The sequence below is a fragment of the Haliotis cracherodii genome, unplaced genomic scaffold (genome assembly GCF_022045235.1).
Source record: "Haliotis cracherodii isolate W230 unplaced genomic scaffold, xgHalCrac1.p SCAF_8, whole genome shotgun sequence".
Classification (NCBI taxonomy): domain Eukaryota; kingdom Metazoa; phylum Mollusca; class Gastropoda; order Lepetellida; family Haliotidae; genus Haliotis; species Haliotis cracherodii.
The window spans coordinates 45,287,214-45,304,498 of NW_027266341.1; the positions used below are offsets into that span (position 1 = coordinate 45,287,214).

The 17,285-nt window shown below is 41.0% G+C and overlaps 1 protein-coding gene and 1 pseudogene across 2 annotated transcripts in view; one reads left to right on the plus strand and one right to left on the minus strand.

Annotated features, from left to right (window-relative positions):
• LOC139450085 (NEDD4-binding protein 2-like) overlaps nucleotides 1–4,441 on the plus strand; it is a 36,136-nt pseudogene extending 31,695 nt beyond the window's left edge.
• Nucleotides 4,442–5,269: 828 nt separating this feature from the next.
• LOC139449530 (mediator of RNA polymerase II transcription subunit 16-like) overlaps nucleotides 5,270–17,285 on the minus strand; it is a 30,617-nt gene continuing 18,601 nt past the window's right edge. The window contains exons 1-8 of one of the 2 annotated variants that reach the window (XM_071230964.1): nucleotides 16,173–16,259; nucleotides 15,477–15,651; nucleotides 11,695–11,787; nucleotides 11,209–11,343; nucleotides 9,037–9,934; nucleotides 8,085–8,314; nucleotides 7,561–7,696; nucleotides 5,270–6,953 (exon numbers count right to left, since the gene is read on the minus strand). In XM_071230964.1, coding sequence (XP_071087065.1) covers nucleotides 6,256–6,953; nucleotides 7,561–7,696; nucleotides 8,085–8,314; nucleotides 9,037–9,934; nucleotides 11,209–11,343; nucleotides 11,695–11,787; nucleotides 15,477–15,608 — 2,322 coding nt within the window. In that variant the 5' untranslated portion in view covers nucleotides 15,609–15,651; nucleotides 16,173–16,259 and the 3' untranslated portion in view covers nucleotides 5,270–6,255. Of the gene's footprint in view, nucleotides 6,954–7,560; nucleotides 7,697–8,084; nucleotides 8,315–9,036; nucleotides 9,935–11,208; nucleotides 11,344–11,694; nucleotides 11,788–15,476; nucleotides 15,652–16,172; nucleotides 16,260–17,285 lie in introns of those variants that run through there. The other variant, XM_071230963.1, reaches the window with a different exon arrangement.

Sequence of the window (17,285 nt, forward strand, 5' to 3'; positions counted from 1 at the left end):
ATGTGCAGTAAAGCAGTGTGCATGTAAAGGGAAGTAACTGTGTGCTATTTTGGATTGCATTGTTTTTAGCTCACTGGGTCTGAAGGACCAATGTGAGCTAATACAGTACCGTGGCGTCCATCAACTGTCTGTCCATCGTCTGTCTGTCAACAATTCATTCAAACGACTTCTTCTTTTGAATTACTAATAGGAAATTAACGGAATTTGACTGGAAGCATGCCTAGGTGGTGGGGATTCAAAATTGTACAAATGGTGGGGCTTAGGGGGCAGAGCCAAATAGGGGTAATTTGGCTATATTGCTTTAAAAGACTTCTTGCACATATCCTACCAGGACTGGCCCTTCTGTTCCATCTGTCCGGCACTCCCAAAGGAGTTAGAACCTTGATATTATCCCCACCCTATGATAAACAGATACATTGTATACATTTGTTTGTTAGGAAGAGATAATACATTTATGCCAATAGGATTCGCCCTGGGATCCAGCCTTGCCTCTGGAAACTTAGATCCTGGATCATAACATGGAAACGGTTCAGACCTTTATGCTACATTTGTATCTAGAGAAGTACACATTCATGCTGTCAGATTTGCCATCCACCTTTATTAAATGCTGACAGAGGCAAAATTACGAAATCTTTCCAGTATTATATAAATCTGCAATGCAAATGTATATTTTGTCATGATTGTGTAAATATCCAGGTGAGCGATACAGGCCCTATGGGCCTTTTGTTTAAATATTGTAGCATTTCACTGCAGGGGGTTGTGTGTTCAAGATGCAGAATTTTAAAGAACTTTTTGGGCTGGGTGAATGGAAATAAAAACGAAATGTGCGACTGACTTTATAATGATGCGAGTGGTGCCTGGGAACCGAGACTATCATTTCTTTTAGCCTTAAACACACACAGAATACACCACTCCAAAAACATGATAATTGAAATAATCTGAATAAAGCAAGGTTTAATGGTTGGAAATGTGAGTACTAGTATTTCCTTGTGGTTATTCTCTGGATTTGAAAAGATAATAATGTATACATGTATGTAATACCCAACAGACCTGCAAGCTCGACCTGACCGGAGGAAACAGTCCTTGTTTGTCATCACTGGAAGAGGCAGGCACAGTCGTGGGGGTGTGGCAAAACTCAGGCCAGCGATCATCAGCTATCTCAACAATATGAACTATAGGTGAGAAAAGCAACGGCATCCTTGTCGTGCATTCAGTGAAGAGAGCTCCTCCAACTGATGAATTTAGCATTGTGAGGTGTCACATTCCTTGTACAGATTCTGTCTATATTTCATAAAGAAATACTGAAGCAGGTCTTCTGTTGTCCCAGTTGATCGTTGACCGCTGCAGGCATTGCTATTTACCCCACACATTTAATGATGCAAGTAACAAATTACAGCCTATTTCTTGCAGCAGTCTGCTATTCTGAGTAGTATACCAGTAGTATTTTAAGTTGTTTACCAGAATGTAGTGAAGTTACATAAACAGTTGGTCAGTAAATGTGGACAAGTTGGAGTCAGACCCTGCTGTTCGAGGCAAGGTTATTTTGAAAATTTTTACATTAATGAAACATGGACAATGAACTGAAGAAAGTCTGTTGCCAAAAGATCTAGAATGATTCAATATTTACATGGATCATCAACTGAAAATCACCTGGACTTAGGTACTTCTTGTTAACCTGATGGAAGCTAGGATACTAAAGTACTCACGGAAATGAAAAAAAACTGTTTTTCGCAATTTAGAAATCGACACAAAGTGTGACGTAGCTGTAAATACGAAATAACAAAACAACTCGAAAAGTACTAGTCTGGATGTGCTAGTTTGATCTCAGTGAACAAAACAAAATGTACTTTACAGGAGGTAATTTGTCGGCACTTTCAACATTCAAAAATAAAACTAAGTCCAAATTGACATAGCAGAAACAGACTATAGGCATTATGCACCTGTTCTCACCTGTCGTCAAGGTGTCATAGGTCACCTTGATCTACTTACACCTGGTTATGCCCGGTTTCACAATAGTCTGTTTTATTCACATTTTTACACACTTTTACGTGTAAAAAGGCATAAAAACATTTGATACGCTGTATTTGTGCCACGGCCCAATTAGTACTAATTTAGTTGTTTGACTATTTATATATTTTGTATATTATCTGCATTTATTTAAGATCTGAGGTCGAAAAAACAGGTTTTTTTTCATTTCCGTGAGTACTTTAGGACAGACAAGTCATAGCCACAACAGTCCAAGTGAGTCCGTAGTGTGGCATGTTGTTCTTCTGGTGTGTGGCCATCTGTCCAGAGTATTTCTCCTTGTAGCTCATCTGCACCAGAGGTTAATGTTATCATAATGAATTGTTCTTGCTGTTTTATTGTATGAACAGCTGTTTAATGTTTGCGTAATGATGTTTTCTCAATTATTATGACCCTTTAACCTAATGTTGCAAATATTCCAGAAACTATCAGGCGAGTGTGATAAAAACATCACCAAACAGAGGATATCACATCTTTTGAGTGGGGCTCTGGTCAAAATTAGTGAAAGGTGAAGATCACAAGGAAACATGCTGTGATGAGGCTGCTGTAATGGCTGACACTTTGCTGTTTCTCAGATACATCTGACCAAAATATTCTGATACTTTGGATGTTTGTCGTCTTTTTGGTGCTTATTTTTTTAATGAAATGTTCTTGCTTTTTTATTGTATGAAAGAGAAAAAAGAAAAATGGAAGTCATCAGAAGGCATATGGCTCAGAGTTGAAGATTTTATGTTTATTACCTTTCTGGTGTCCACCGTCGTGATGTTACTGGAATATTGCTAATACTAGTGTTAAACCATTATCACTCACTTACCCTTTTGACCTTAGTATTCATGCAGAAACTATTGGAATATCAATGATAACATCAACCCTTTGTCACATGTCTGTCTTACAGACATGTTTGACTACATGTTCAGGTGAGCTACCATGCCATTGCATAATTTTGCTTGTTGCTTCCTCCAAGTAGAGATGTTGAATGTATGATAGAGTAGAGTACCTCAAACGGATCCACAAGAGTAAAACTATACTCTGAAAACCATATTGGATTATTGTGTTGTCTGTCCTTGTGTTACTGGTACCTCTCACCTGCTGTTCGTGTGATGGTTGCATCAACTGGAAGAACTGACACACTTTTTACACATTTCAGATACATGGAGCAGCAGCCAGGGCTCTTCAAGATATTCCTGCAGTATCGGGCATAACAGTGCCAGTTTTCTACTTATCCTGTGATATGTACCTGCTCTCCTGACAAGTCTAATATTTACAAGTCTATATGTATAGAAATTATGTATACTATTACACTAACAACCTTCTACACAAATCATTTTCATCTTGGACATAGTGTTGATGTCTTGTAGATATGTAAAATATGTGAATACTTCACCCACGCTACATTCCCAACTTGTCATACACTTGTGCCTTACACTGGGATTTGGGAAGGCTATTTAGGAGATAATCATACTGTTTTCAATGCAGCTTCGTTACCTTTAGATTTAACCACTCTAAATTAAATTTGCGAACCAAACGGAGACAACAGCTTTTAAACAAAATTTTGCTTTTTTCTACATACGACCGACATATCTTTGGCATCCCAATGAGCGAGCGATATGTCATCATTGTGACGTGCGGTATAGAACGAAACCTTTGTTAGGCTTGCTAAATTTTCTTTAGGGGTGCCCACCCCATGTTACCTTACGGAGTTGCTGTGCTACGTGCTCTCAATGTCATATGTTCGAGTGAACGGTATTATTTAAATATACGTACCGACAAGGACTGAGAAAGAAGTACTGTTCTATAAATATTAGTCTCTGCAGTGCCAGCTATGTTATGCTGACCACTTACAACGTGCCTTGCCGATAAGCCAGGAACAAAGAACAATGTGGCTGGTCCACCTGCTGGCTGGGGACATGGTACAGGCAGACTTCATCCATCAAGCTGTACAAGGGAGGTTAGATACAAGATGTATTAATGAGCTGTGAACAACAAACATTTCGTCTGTAGAGAATGTGGACATTCTGTGAACTGTTTGACAGTGAAAGTACCTCAGAGTTTGCAACTGTTTCACCCTTAAGACATCTAAACTGTTAATAAAACAAGAGTTTTACTGTTATCTGTATTTATCAGATGATGGTACTTTTTGCTGTTCATACACTACTGATGCCAAGAATTCTATTTTGTTGTGAAACTTTTCATCCAGAATGACTGAAATGAATAATATGCTTATGGGGGTCTTATCAACCTGGTTTATTAGCATGATAGTATGTTTACTTGAAAAAATCATGTTGACTATCTTTTCAAATAATTTTTATTTTTGTACGTGTTTTTAGATGTAATGTCATATACACCTATTTCTGTCCAATTGAAGGACTAGTTTGGAGTGTTATGGAGTACTGGCTGGCCAGTCAGTCAGATCTTACAAGAGTACTGGCTTAAATACTCCATAAAGATGTGTTTACAACTACCCTGTTTTGTTGTTGTTACATATTCAGGCCTACCAGACATGGGAATTATGAACACAGTTGTAATGCCACACAAACTGCAAACAGACACAAACCCCATCAAGTTTATTAAAACTAATAAGTTAAAAAGTGATGTAAGTTGTGGGCGCAGTAATCAAATGGATGAACAGAATGAAAAAAGAAGAAGATGCAATTCATTAAAAATTCCGAAGTGGAAGCAGGCAGAGGATCCTGTTTTAACCCCAATCTCAGTGGCGGACTTTTTTTTTGTTTGAGGGACGATTTTTCTGGTTGTAAAGGACTTTGCTTGCCCTTTAGTATGCTATTTATGGCCATAACTTACCATTTTTGGCTCATCTGACTGACAGTCAAGTGATCTTATGTCATGACAGATGTCTGTTGCCCGGTTGTGCCATCCATCTGTCGTTTGCTTTTACATTATCGACATCTTTGAAACTGCAAGGCCACTGGAGCTACGGTGTCAGTGAAAATGTGCTTACACAATTTCAAATTTGACTTTAAACATGGCTGCCATGTTTTCTTCTTAATTCAGGAGAGCTACAGAGCCTTGGTGCAATATTTTAGTCAAAAGTGTAATAAAATTTAGAACAGACTTTTAAATAACAGTAGGGTCTATTAGAAACCTCTAAGGTAAAATCTCTCCAGGCAACACTCCACTTCTGGAGTGTAGAATCGAAACGAAACATGACAGATGATGAAAAAATGTGACACTTGTTTATGAATAACAACCACTGTGTTCTTTACAAGGACTTTTCAGGGTCCCTTCATTAGATTACCTGTGTTGAGTTAATATACATACATGCTCATATGTTTACAAAAGTTTGGATTAATGGACAAAAATAATGTTATGACCATCCTGACAAATTTTCTGCTGGCAACAAACCAAAATTCTTCATACAACATCAATCACTGGAAAAAAGGAAACTGTAAGAAACTATTGAAATACAACAAAGAAGCCATTGACTGCATATGATAAATTCTTTGGCAACGTTGAAACATGTTCCATTTCACTTAAATCTGTATTTGTGTACATGAGTTAAAAGACAGTATTTGTAAAACAAGCTAAACATTAAAGATCAGAAGATGGCATGTAGAAACCTCGGTAAGCAAAAACATTGCTTGAATCAACACACTTATCTGTGCTCTTCTTACAGTGACAATAGGCAATTGTTGCAAGCGACTTGAGCGTGTACGGGCCAGACGTTATGATCGCCTAAAAATCTGCTGCTTAGTGCATGCAAATCAAGGGTAGATAAGTAAGTTTCTAACAGACCCTAGACAGATGTTTCCAGTATTACTTCTACACAAAACCAACGTCTAGTATCACATCTTTGCATGTCTGAGACTGAGAGGCGATACCCTCAAAATATACTAAGTGAAAAAGATCATCTGAATCTATAGAACTAGACCATCGTCTTGTAACCACAGTGACGGATGTCTTCAGTTTCAAGCTACAGATGTAAACAGACATCCCTTCAAGTTTCATTATTGAAGATAGTGGTCTAAATGCCTTTATTTTCTGCTAGCTGGTAACAGGTGCCCAACTCAATAACCATGTGCCCACCATGTGTTATGCATTCCACTGAACACCACCCCAGACTCACTTGAATTGACAACAATGGTTGTTCAATATGGGTCAATGATATATCATTTATTCTGTATCAACAATTTACAAACTCATTATCTCCTTTAATCTTCTGACAAGAGTCTGTCAATAGAGTTACTTCCCTTTGCGTCACAGAAATTGCTGTCAAGAAGTAGACTTCATTTTCCAGTGCCCACCACATACACACATCTTGACAAACCTCTGCTCCCATGACTTGAGTATCAGTGATTTAGCTGTACTGTGAACTAACGACATAGCACTGCACCGACAACATTCCCTCACTTTACCTGAAGGATTCGCACCCAGATGTATGTGTCGCACAGCGTCGTGATGCTGTCTGGTCTCCATGGCAACATCAGTTGTGTACAGTCTTGACTGTTTTAAGTTGTACAAATAGTCTGGCTCATGACCCACAAAGAAACTCAGTGGAAATTGTTGACTGAAGATAGCAAAACTATAGTTCTCTTCCCCAAAGCTTTGCTTCATGTTGGGGATGATGACTTTGCTTGGCAGGTGGCAGCATTCATCCATCAGCGAATCATCATACTCAAAACTATTACCGTCACGGATAGAGAGCCAGAGTTTGGTGAGCAGCTTATAGATGTGGGAGACGCAATCTATGTGCGTCATGTTGGTGAAGGTGGGGAGGCAGCCAGGGTTGATTACCCCCCACACACGGATGATGACAATGAGCTCGCGGAGCGTGTGGAGCACGGACACATCGCGGAGCAGGGAGGAGCCGAGGAAGGAGGAGTAGGACTGGTAGAGGGGGGCGGAGGACAGCAGGTGCAGCGCGAAGTCCGCCACCCACTGGATGAATGGCTGGAGTGGCTGCAGCGAGTCTGTAACAACACACAGGTCAGTGAAATAGATCAATAACATAGAGGCGAAGTGATTGATGGACTATTGATGCTCAGCCCAATGGCAATACAACAAGAATGGGTTCAAATATCAGTAGTTAACAATAATATCATGAAATGCATTGACCAAAGCAAGGATGGAAGAGGAACTATCGCGATACTATGTCAATAGTAAAGACACCCCTAGCTATACAAACACAGGACACAGTTCCACTGATCTAACACTTCTTCAGCAAAACAACAAATGTTAAAAGTAACATATAACTGGTACTTAAACCTAATCTGTATTTCTGGCCATCACCAAAGATGGGGTCAGCCTTGCCAAGTTTCACTTGTGAAATGAAACCATGAAGGGACACCCAAAGGCTGGAAGACACATAACACATATCTCAACAGAATTGCCCTTCTGTTTATGCCACCAGTTTCTGTGTAGAAAAATCACATAATAAAATAGCATAATGACGTAAGCCGTGGTTTGGGATGGAACAGTGCTTGGAATGAGCACTCGACTGACACTACGATAGAAATGTCATATTCTGAAGGTGTTTCACAGACAAGAAGAAATGCTCCATAGTTCTACAACACTTACATTCAGACTGAGTGTTGAGCTTGTCTTTCCTGGCAGGCTCCACAATAAACTCATCTGTGTCCAGGTTGGTCAACACAGAGTCTAGCTCCAGGTCACTGTGCTTGCTACACACTGCAGACAACTTCTCGGCTGGGGACTGGTGGAAACAGAGGCCATGTCAGTTGGGACATTTAAATGTCGGATTAGTATCATGTTTCTTTTCCAGAATTTCATGTTAACCTCAACACCAGGTCAATATACCATATATCCAGTAGCTAATCTGCATGTCTGGTTACTAATTCAGAGTTCAAGAGCTACATCGTGACCTGACCATGCTTAATAGAACTGAGATGAACAATTTACCGACAGGCAATGGCAATGGCAACAGAAATTGGCTGCAGGTTGGTGATTTCACCAAATGCTAGCATGTCGAAAGGGTCCTACAGTATATGGGGTTTGGGGGGTTACACATATTAAGCATGTTGTACAAATAAGCATATGAAAAACAAGTGGATCAGTTTGTCTGGCCTAAACAAACCACTAACCTTATCCTGTGGAGATACAGACTTTGGCCTGAGAATCCCCTTGAGGACGGAAGCAATGGCAAAGAGAGAGAGGAGGGCGTGGCAGTCAGAGGCCTTCTGGTGTCCGGCGGGCAGACAGCTGTAGAGACCTATTCGCAGCCGGATCAGCCTCATCCTCAGCAGCTCTTGGAGGGAGATGGGCTGCTTCTGGAATGTGTCCATCAGCCGCTGACAGATCCTCTCTATCAGCCCTGCGCAACATGGAGGCAGTCAGTGAGGATGGGAATTCAAGGTTATTTCAATGGCTATTTATCACATAATGGGTAGTCAATGGCTTCACGATGTGTTTCTGTAAACAACATGGCTGCAACTCGTTGGGCAGCACATGATAAATGTGAATGTTCACAAACTCCATCATTGTATTTATATGCAGTTTCACAAGTTACTTTGGTGAGAGAAATACTGACTACAATTTGAAGAAAAACATCATGTGCTAGAGATTATTACCCTCATGTGTTTCTGTATTGAAACTATTATATGATAGAAATAACAAAATATGTATCAGGACAAATGTTTTTGCCAGACTCAATTTACAAATAATCTCTGCATCACAGCACTTCAGTTGCATGTTTGTCCTCCAACCCAAACAAACCAGTGGTTCACCGAGTGAGGTAGGAACCACATTCCAGCTGACAGTTGGTCTCCCATGGCAGCATTCTTCCAAGAACTATTCATTCTCATCCATCATTATGACCAAAATCTCATCCCTACGTTAGCCACTTTTTGACAAGCCTGGGGGTACTGGTGACCTGGGTCACGGTGAACATAGGATATATGCATGATGGAAAACGCTTTCTTGCTTTGTGCTGGAAATAAACCAAGAAGTTGTGTACGAAGTTCTAAAATTTGTACTGATAGGTTCAGAATAGAATATATTTCATCAGCAAATCGTTCCTAGAGAGAGTGTTCTTACCTTGGCCTATGATCATGAGGATATCCCACCAGTCATGGCCGACATACATGACATACTCAAGCAGGTGTATGATGACTGGCGCCATCAACTGTATGGGGCCGTCCCGGATGTTGAACACCTGGAACATGTAAGTCTTGTCACCACAGAACCCAATCAGCCCACACCCAGATGGTGTCTGTTGGATTGTGGACATGTACGACGCAGGCCGTGGTAACTTCTCTCCAGGGAGGCCAGGATAGTGTATTCCTATCAACATCTCCCAGGAACATGTGGTTATAACTTGGAAACTCTGGCGATGAAGGATCTTTACAGATCCATCTCTGTAGGCTGCAGCGAAGTAGGAGACAAAGCCAGCAGCATCGTTTATAGTCCTGCTGACACTGATCTGTGGACATGCTATACTGGAGATCATGGAGCTGTGCTGGATGGTGGCCTTGTGCATCCACTTCGGGGTCTTGTATGCATAGTCAGGATTGGCAGTGCTCTGAAACATCCGATGAAGTGACATGGTTTGTTCTACAAGCTGCCACACCTCTATGCTACTGTAGCCATGACTACCGCAGCCGATGAGCAGTGTGTCGCTGCTCTCCTGGTTCATGAACATGAGATGGGTGATCCTCATGGTCTGGCTGTCCTTGTTGCCGTACTCCATCTGGCTCTTCATGTAGAGACTGGCTCCAGCACAACACGTGATCTCGTGGGACATCTGCAGCATCTTCACAGTGACGGTGAAGCACTGTATGGCAGAGGACATCAGACCATCACTGGTTGCAATGATGATCTCACCTGTGTTGGTGAAGGCCACATCAGCGTCCGAGAGCCGTAGGTGAGATGGTGCGAGGTTCTCCTGCACAGTCACCAGCTTCTTCTCTTGCTCCTGTAGCAGGCTGACACTCACCTGCAAGTAGAACATGGCATTGTACAAATTGCTGTACTTAGTCTAGTTCGAAGTGTGATGGTCTTAGTGCTACAGCTCTATCAAGTCTATACTATAGCATGTTGGTATTACGGTCTTAGTGCTACAGCTCTATCACGCCTATACTGAAGCATGTATGTATGATGCTACACCCCTTGCAAGTCTATGTTTCGGTCAACAAGAGTCATCAGAAAGATGACATATCCACCCGACAGCTGTCTGTAAAGTAACCACAAGTAAATGTGTAAATATGTATGTAATGAGTCAAGAGTTGGATGTTTTTGAAGAAGCATACATTGTTTACCCACAAAAGATCCACCATGGTCGCATCCATATGAAATGGAAAGTAAAACAAGTGTGTTTCTGTGGGTTTTTTTATGTAAACAAATGACAAATTACAAGAAACAATAACTAAACAAGTGTATAGTCAATGAAGTCATCTATATCCCCCGCCCATTTTAACACATTATGGTCCCAAACCAGGTAACTGACCCAACATTTCTCTTAGCCCATGTCAAAATAGCTGCAATGGAAATTCTAAAATAAACATTTCTAAAACTCCTTTATATCATATGGCACCAGTTCAGTATGTCCCTTATATATAGACATGCAATGTTTGGCAAGGAAATATTAAACAGTTTATTTGTTATATTCCATAAGTGAACCCACCTTATATTAAAACTTAAATCCAACTTGTTACCATGGAAACGTAAAAAATAAAAATATCTAAAATTCCTAAATAGCAAAAGGCAACACTTCAGGATGTGACTGAGAGATTTGCCAAGTATCGATCAAATACTCTGAATGGTTTTCGGGTTCTGCCCCTGAAAAGGAAATGATTACAGACAGACGGACGGATGGACAGACAGACAGACAGACAGACAGACGGACGGACGGACTGACAGACGGACAGACAGACTGGCTGATCGCTATATACCCCGCATTATATGCCGACAGGGGGGGGGGGGGGAAGGAAGAGATATAACAAAGGCGACTAAAAACATTAATCAGGTTGCCACTCTGTAGGTTTTGCTTTTCTAATTCCCCTCCATTCTGTTCCATGAAAAGTTACTTTAATGTTAATATAACTATGAGCACGCATTTGTGGGTTTGATAGGGTGCATTTATTTATATCTATTTATATCATGTATATTATTGTTGTTCGTGCTGCTGTTATTATTATACACCTCAGAAACAAGTGTTGGTCATTAAAGACAGCACTGCTCATGACACTGTAGGCGCTGCAGTTGACTCACCAGGCCTGTAGCTGTGACAGCCACCCAACCCTCCATGGGCTTACTCCCAAACAGTGACAGCGTGGGCTTAAACTTGGTGCGAGGGAACTTGTCACTGTACAGGACGCTGTCTCGCTTGTCAGGGCTGAAAGGAATCTGAACCATGCAGGAAGATGTAGTCAACAGGAAGTTCAACATACACAGGCTGTCATCAGAGGCTGAGGTCAGACCAACAGCAAGGTGTGGACAAGCACTATACAACGCAAAGTCTGCGTAAATTCATAATCTAACAATATTGTATACTATTTTGAAACGGCCTGTTGATCATAACAGTAGATGTTTTATTAACATGCCTAAGCACTTGAAATGAAAATGAAAATAAGGTACCAATAAGAATAGATCTCAAATAAGCAAACTATTGTAACAGCACCACTATGAATTCATAAAACATTTGCATTTTTTTGTCAAGCCTAATTTGTGAAACAAATGGGTCCAAAGCCAACCTACCTGGATTCCATTGTGCAACCAGACCAAGGCAAGTACCTCCTCACCATCTAGGCTACAGCTGTCAAACTTCACCCACGTGTTTATCAGGTAATCCTGAAGTATAAAATACTATCAATCAAACTCATATCAATAGTTGACAAAAGTTTATCCCATTTCCTTGAAAGCCTCATATTTTTCATAATTATGCCTCAAAGTGAAATTGACCAATCAGAGAGCATCTCCCAGAGGCAAGGGATTTAACTGACTGTAAAAGTCCAATTTCCACCCTCCCACCTGTGACTATTACGAGTTATGTCCCTTCTATGCCTCTTCTATGGACCAATCAGATTCCACCTCTCGTATCACCTGCATTTGCTTCAATATGGTGGCGCCCTGTCAAGACGATCTGATCGATAATCAAGATCTATATTTTGATAAAACGACTCTTACATCGCGAAGTGCATCAAATCACATGAGCACCTTGACTAAAAACATGAAACGATTTAGAAAATATCTGTTGACAACGAGTTGGCGGTGCACATGCTTTGCAAATCATGTAATCGACAAAGATCTGCATGGCAATTTACGAACAGGATTTCGATTTCGTTGTGTGATTTTGATTGGACTATGCATAGACTCTTTAGTCCAGCCAAAATGTAACTCCAAAATACCAGCCTAGTTTGGCAAGGGTGGCAACTGAACTTTTAAAGTCAGTTAACTCTCTTGCCTCAGGAAGATGTCAGAGAGCAGAACTACTGACCTCACATGAGCCCGTATACTGTCAGTAATAATCCAAGATGGTTGATACTGACCTAATATGAGACCATATACCGTCAGTAACAGCCATCTTGGATTTTCCAACACCCACCTCACATATTTCACATGGAAATTCTGGTACAGAAATTCATTATTTGACACTGTTTTGATTTTTACTATCATTAATTGTGATGTGTAGGGACATTAATCTGTTTTCAGATCAGGTTCATGACTTTAATGATAAAGATTATAGTTAAAACAAGGTTTGGCCTCTAAGGTTTGAAGAGTAGTCTCCCTTTGACCCTTCACGCAACGTAAGGTTGTTAGTGTTAAGTTTTCATTTTGACATGACACGTGCGATATGGATACCAAAGAGTGTAAACTTTTCATCATAATAAATTGATTATGGTGTCTTTAGTTGCCATATACGGTGTCATATTAGGTTAGCACGAAAATATACAATATGATATAATATTTTCCTGCTACCACATATGACACCGTATACGGCAACTAAAGACACCATAACCAATATAATGCCCTGCAACAGTCATCACACAAACACCTACATCAAACGTGCCAAAAAGTCATCACACTCACATCAAACTTGCCAAACAGTCATCACACAAACACCTACATCAAATGTGCCAAACAGTCATCAAAATCACATCAAACGTGCCCATCAGTCATCACACGAACACCTACATCAAACGTGCCAAACAGTCATCACACGAACATCAAACGTGCCAAACAGTAATCACACCAACACCTACATCAAACATGCCAAACAGTCATCACACTCACATCAAACGTGTCAAACAGTCATCACACCAACACTTACATCAAACGTGCCAAACAGTCACTTCACCAACACCTACATCAAACATGCCAAACAGTCATCACACTCACATCAAACGTGCCCAACAGTCATCACACTCATGCAATCATCTGACTCACATCAAACGTGCCAAACAATCATCACACTCACATCAATTGTGCCAAACAGTCATCACACTCATGCATTCATCTGACTCACATCAAACGTGCCAGTCATCACTCTCACATCAAACGTGCCAAACAGTCATCACACTCACATCAAACGTGCCCAACAGTCATCACACAAACACCTACATCAAATGTGCCAAACAGTCATCAAAATCACATAAAACGTGCCCATCAGTCATCACACGAACATCAAACGTGCCAAACAGTAATCACACCAACACCTACATCAAACATGCCAAACAGTCATCACACTCACATCAAACGTGTCAAACAGTCATCACACCAACACTTACATCAAACGTGCCAAACAGTCATCACACTCACATCAAACGTGCCCAACAGTCACTTCACCAACACCTACATCAAACATGCCAAACAGTCATCACACTCACATCAAACGTGCCCAACAGTCATCACACTCATGCATTCATCTGACTCACATCAAACGTGCCAAACAATCATCACACTCACATCAATAGTGCCAAACAGTCATCACACTCATGCATTCATCTGACTCACATCAAACGTGCCAGTCATCACACTCACATCAAACGTGCCAAACAGTCATCACACTCACATCAAACATGCCCAACAGTCACTTCACCAACACCTACATCAAACATGCCAAACAGTCATCACACTCACATCAAACGTGCCCAACAGTCATCACACTCATGCATTCATCTGACTCACATCAAACATGCCAAACAATCATCACACTCACATCAATTGTGCCAAACAGTCATCACACTCATGCATTCATCTGACTCACATCAAACGTGCCAGTCATCACACTCACATCAAACGTGCCAAACAGTCATCACACTCACATCAAACATGCCAAACAGTCATCACACCAACACCTACATCAAACGTGCCAAACAGTCATAACACTCACATCAAATGTGCCAAACAGTCATCACACTCATGCATTCATCTGACTCACATCAAACGTGCCAAACAGTCATCATACTAATGCATTCATCTGCCTCACATCAAACGTGCCCAACAGTCATCACACCAACACCTACATCAAACGTGCCAAACAGTCACTTCACTAACTCCTACATCAAACATGCCAAACAGTCATCACACTCACATCAAACTTGCCAAACAGTCATCACACTCACATCAAACGTGCCCAACAGTCATCAGACTCATGCATTCATCTGACTCACATCAAACGTGCCAAACAGTCATCACACTCACATCAAACGTGCCAAACAGTCATCACATTCACATCAAAAGTGCCCAACAGTCATCACACAAACACCTACATCAAACGTGCCAGTCATCACTCACATCAAACGTGCCAAACAGTCATCACACTTACATCAAACGTGCCCAACAGTCATCACACAAACACCTACATCAAACGTGCCAGTCATCACTCACATCAAACGTGCCAAACAGTCATCACACTCACATCAAACGTGCCCAACAGTCATCACACAAACACCTACATCAAACGTGCCAGTCATCACTCACATCAAACGTGCCAAACAGTCATCACACTCACATCAAACGTGCCCAACAGTCATCACACTCATGCATTCATCTGACTCACATCAAACGTGCCAAACAGTCATCACACTCACATCAAACGTGCCAAACAGTCATCACATTCACATCAAACTACCCAACAGTCATCACACAAACACCTACATCAAACGTGCCAGTCATCACACTCACATGAAACATGCCAAACAGTCATCACACTTACATCAAACGTGCCAAACAGTCATCACACTTACATCAAACATGCCCAACAGTCATCACACCAACACTTACATCAAACGTGCCAAACAGTCATCACACTCACATCAAACATGCCCAACAGTCATCACACTCATGCATTCATCTGCCTCACATCAAACGTGCCCAATAGTTATAACAATCAGCTGCATCTGCCATGAAACAAATGTGCCCCAAACCTCATTATATGCCCCAACCATCTGCCACACATCAAATGTGTCCCAAACCTCATTATATGCCCCAACCATCTGCCACACATCAAATGTGCCCCAAACACTCATCACACTCACCTGCATCTGCCACACATCAAACGTGCCCTCGCAGTCGACTGTGAGCAGCCTCCACCCTGTGGCGTCCCATCGGATGTGTGAGACAGGGTTGTTGGAGTGGCACACCACAAACTCCTCCCATGGCTTGTCCATGTCCAACACACACACCTCATACTGGATCTCAAAGGGGCAGGTACTGCAACAAAATTTCAGCATGTTCCTGAAGACTTCAGCGTGATGAACAAGCACTGAACTACTAAGCGACCCTTTATATCTCCAGAACTGGACAATAAAGGTTTGCAGTAATACTACTCACAAGTATCATGCAACATTTCTCTCTCATCAAGACCCAGTAGAGATTTGGATTATTGTTAGAGAAATGATTGGGACGCATTATACAGTAAACTATGTTCATAATGAACGCGCTTATAATGAACTGACGGATATAACGAAATGTGTTTTGATCCCGTCCATTTGCTGCATATATGCTGTATGTATGCTTATAACGAACTATGGTCATAACGAACTAAAATTAGTGGTCCCTTTGAGGTTGTTATAACCATAGTTGACTGTAGTTCACCTCAAACAAAGATTCCTACATGGAACAAACTGACTGAGGTGTTCCTCCCAACAAACATACCAAAGGGTATTTACCTCAGTACATCAGCAAACACACATAACTAATGACACAAACATCTCACATAAAGGGTTATGTACCTTTGCTTTTACTGATTCTTACATGTTTCACAGTGCTTTGCCAACTTTGGGTGGTGCAGCATAACTGGTTATTGACGTGAAGCTTGGTAGCACTGCCTACAGCAGACTAGCCCCCTCCAGTACTGCCTGTGTGGCCCAGGCAGCCCTGTCTCAGTAAACTGACACTTCCTCACTCCAGTAGAGATGTGTATGAACTCACAACAAACACTTGCAGATTGTACAAGACTCAAATAGATATCCTACTGGTGATTGTCCTTATCTTTAGGTCTAGCAGCAGTCTGTGTCTAGATCACTGGCCATCAATCAATATCACTGATAACTAACATATTTGATTTGCTATTGACATTAAATCCCAAGGTTTCTTATCATTGTCCTTTGCCAAGATCTATGTACAGAGAAGTAGGATAAAACATCCATCTACCTCAAACAACTATGCATTACATTAAAGGCACAAGTCACCATTTGTGTGTCGCTGATGTTAGTGTCAAGACACTAGAGTCTTGGGACGAGCTTCAAAGCAAATTCTGTATCCATGAAGAATCTATCCAGCAATGCATACCGGTATGTGTTTTCATAACATTGACATGTTGAAAAGGTTGAAACGGTTCAGCACAAAACAAAACTCAACAATGTGATACATGATACATTTCATTTTGTATCCTTATGCATCATCCCAAAAAACATACTGATTATCTTCAGATCACATGGGATACAAACTTCTGATGAACAGTTTCACACAAAATTCTACTGACTGACAGTTTCACACAAACTTCTACTGACTGGCAGTTTCACTCAAACTTCTACTGACTGACAGTTTCACACAAACTTCTGATGAACAGTTTCACACAAACTTCTACAGACTGACAGTTTCACACAACCTTCTACTAACAGTTTCACACATACTTCTACTGACAGACAGTTTCACACAAACTTCTACTGACTGACAGTTTCACACAAACTTCTACTGACTGACAGTTTCACACAAACTTCTACTGACTGACAGTTTCACACAAACTTCTACTGACTGACAGTTTCACACAAACTTCTACTGACTGACAGTTTCATACAAACGTCTACAGATTAACGTGATTAACAGTTTCACATCTTTGTCAG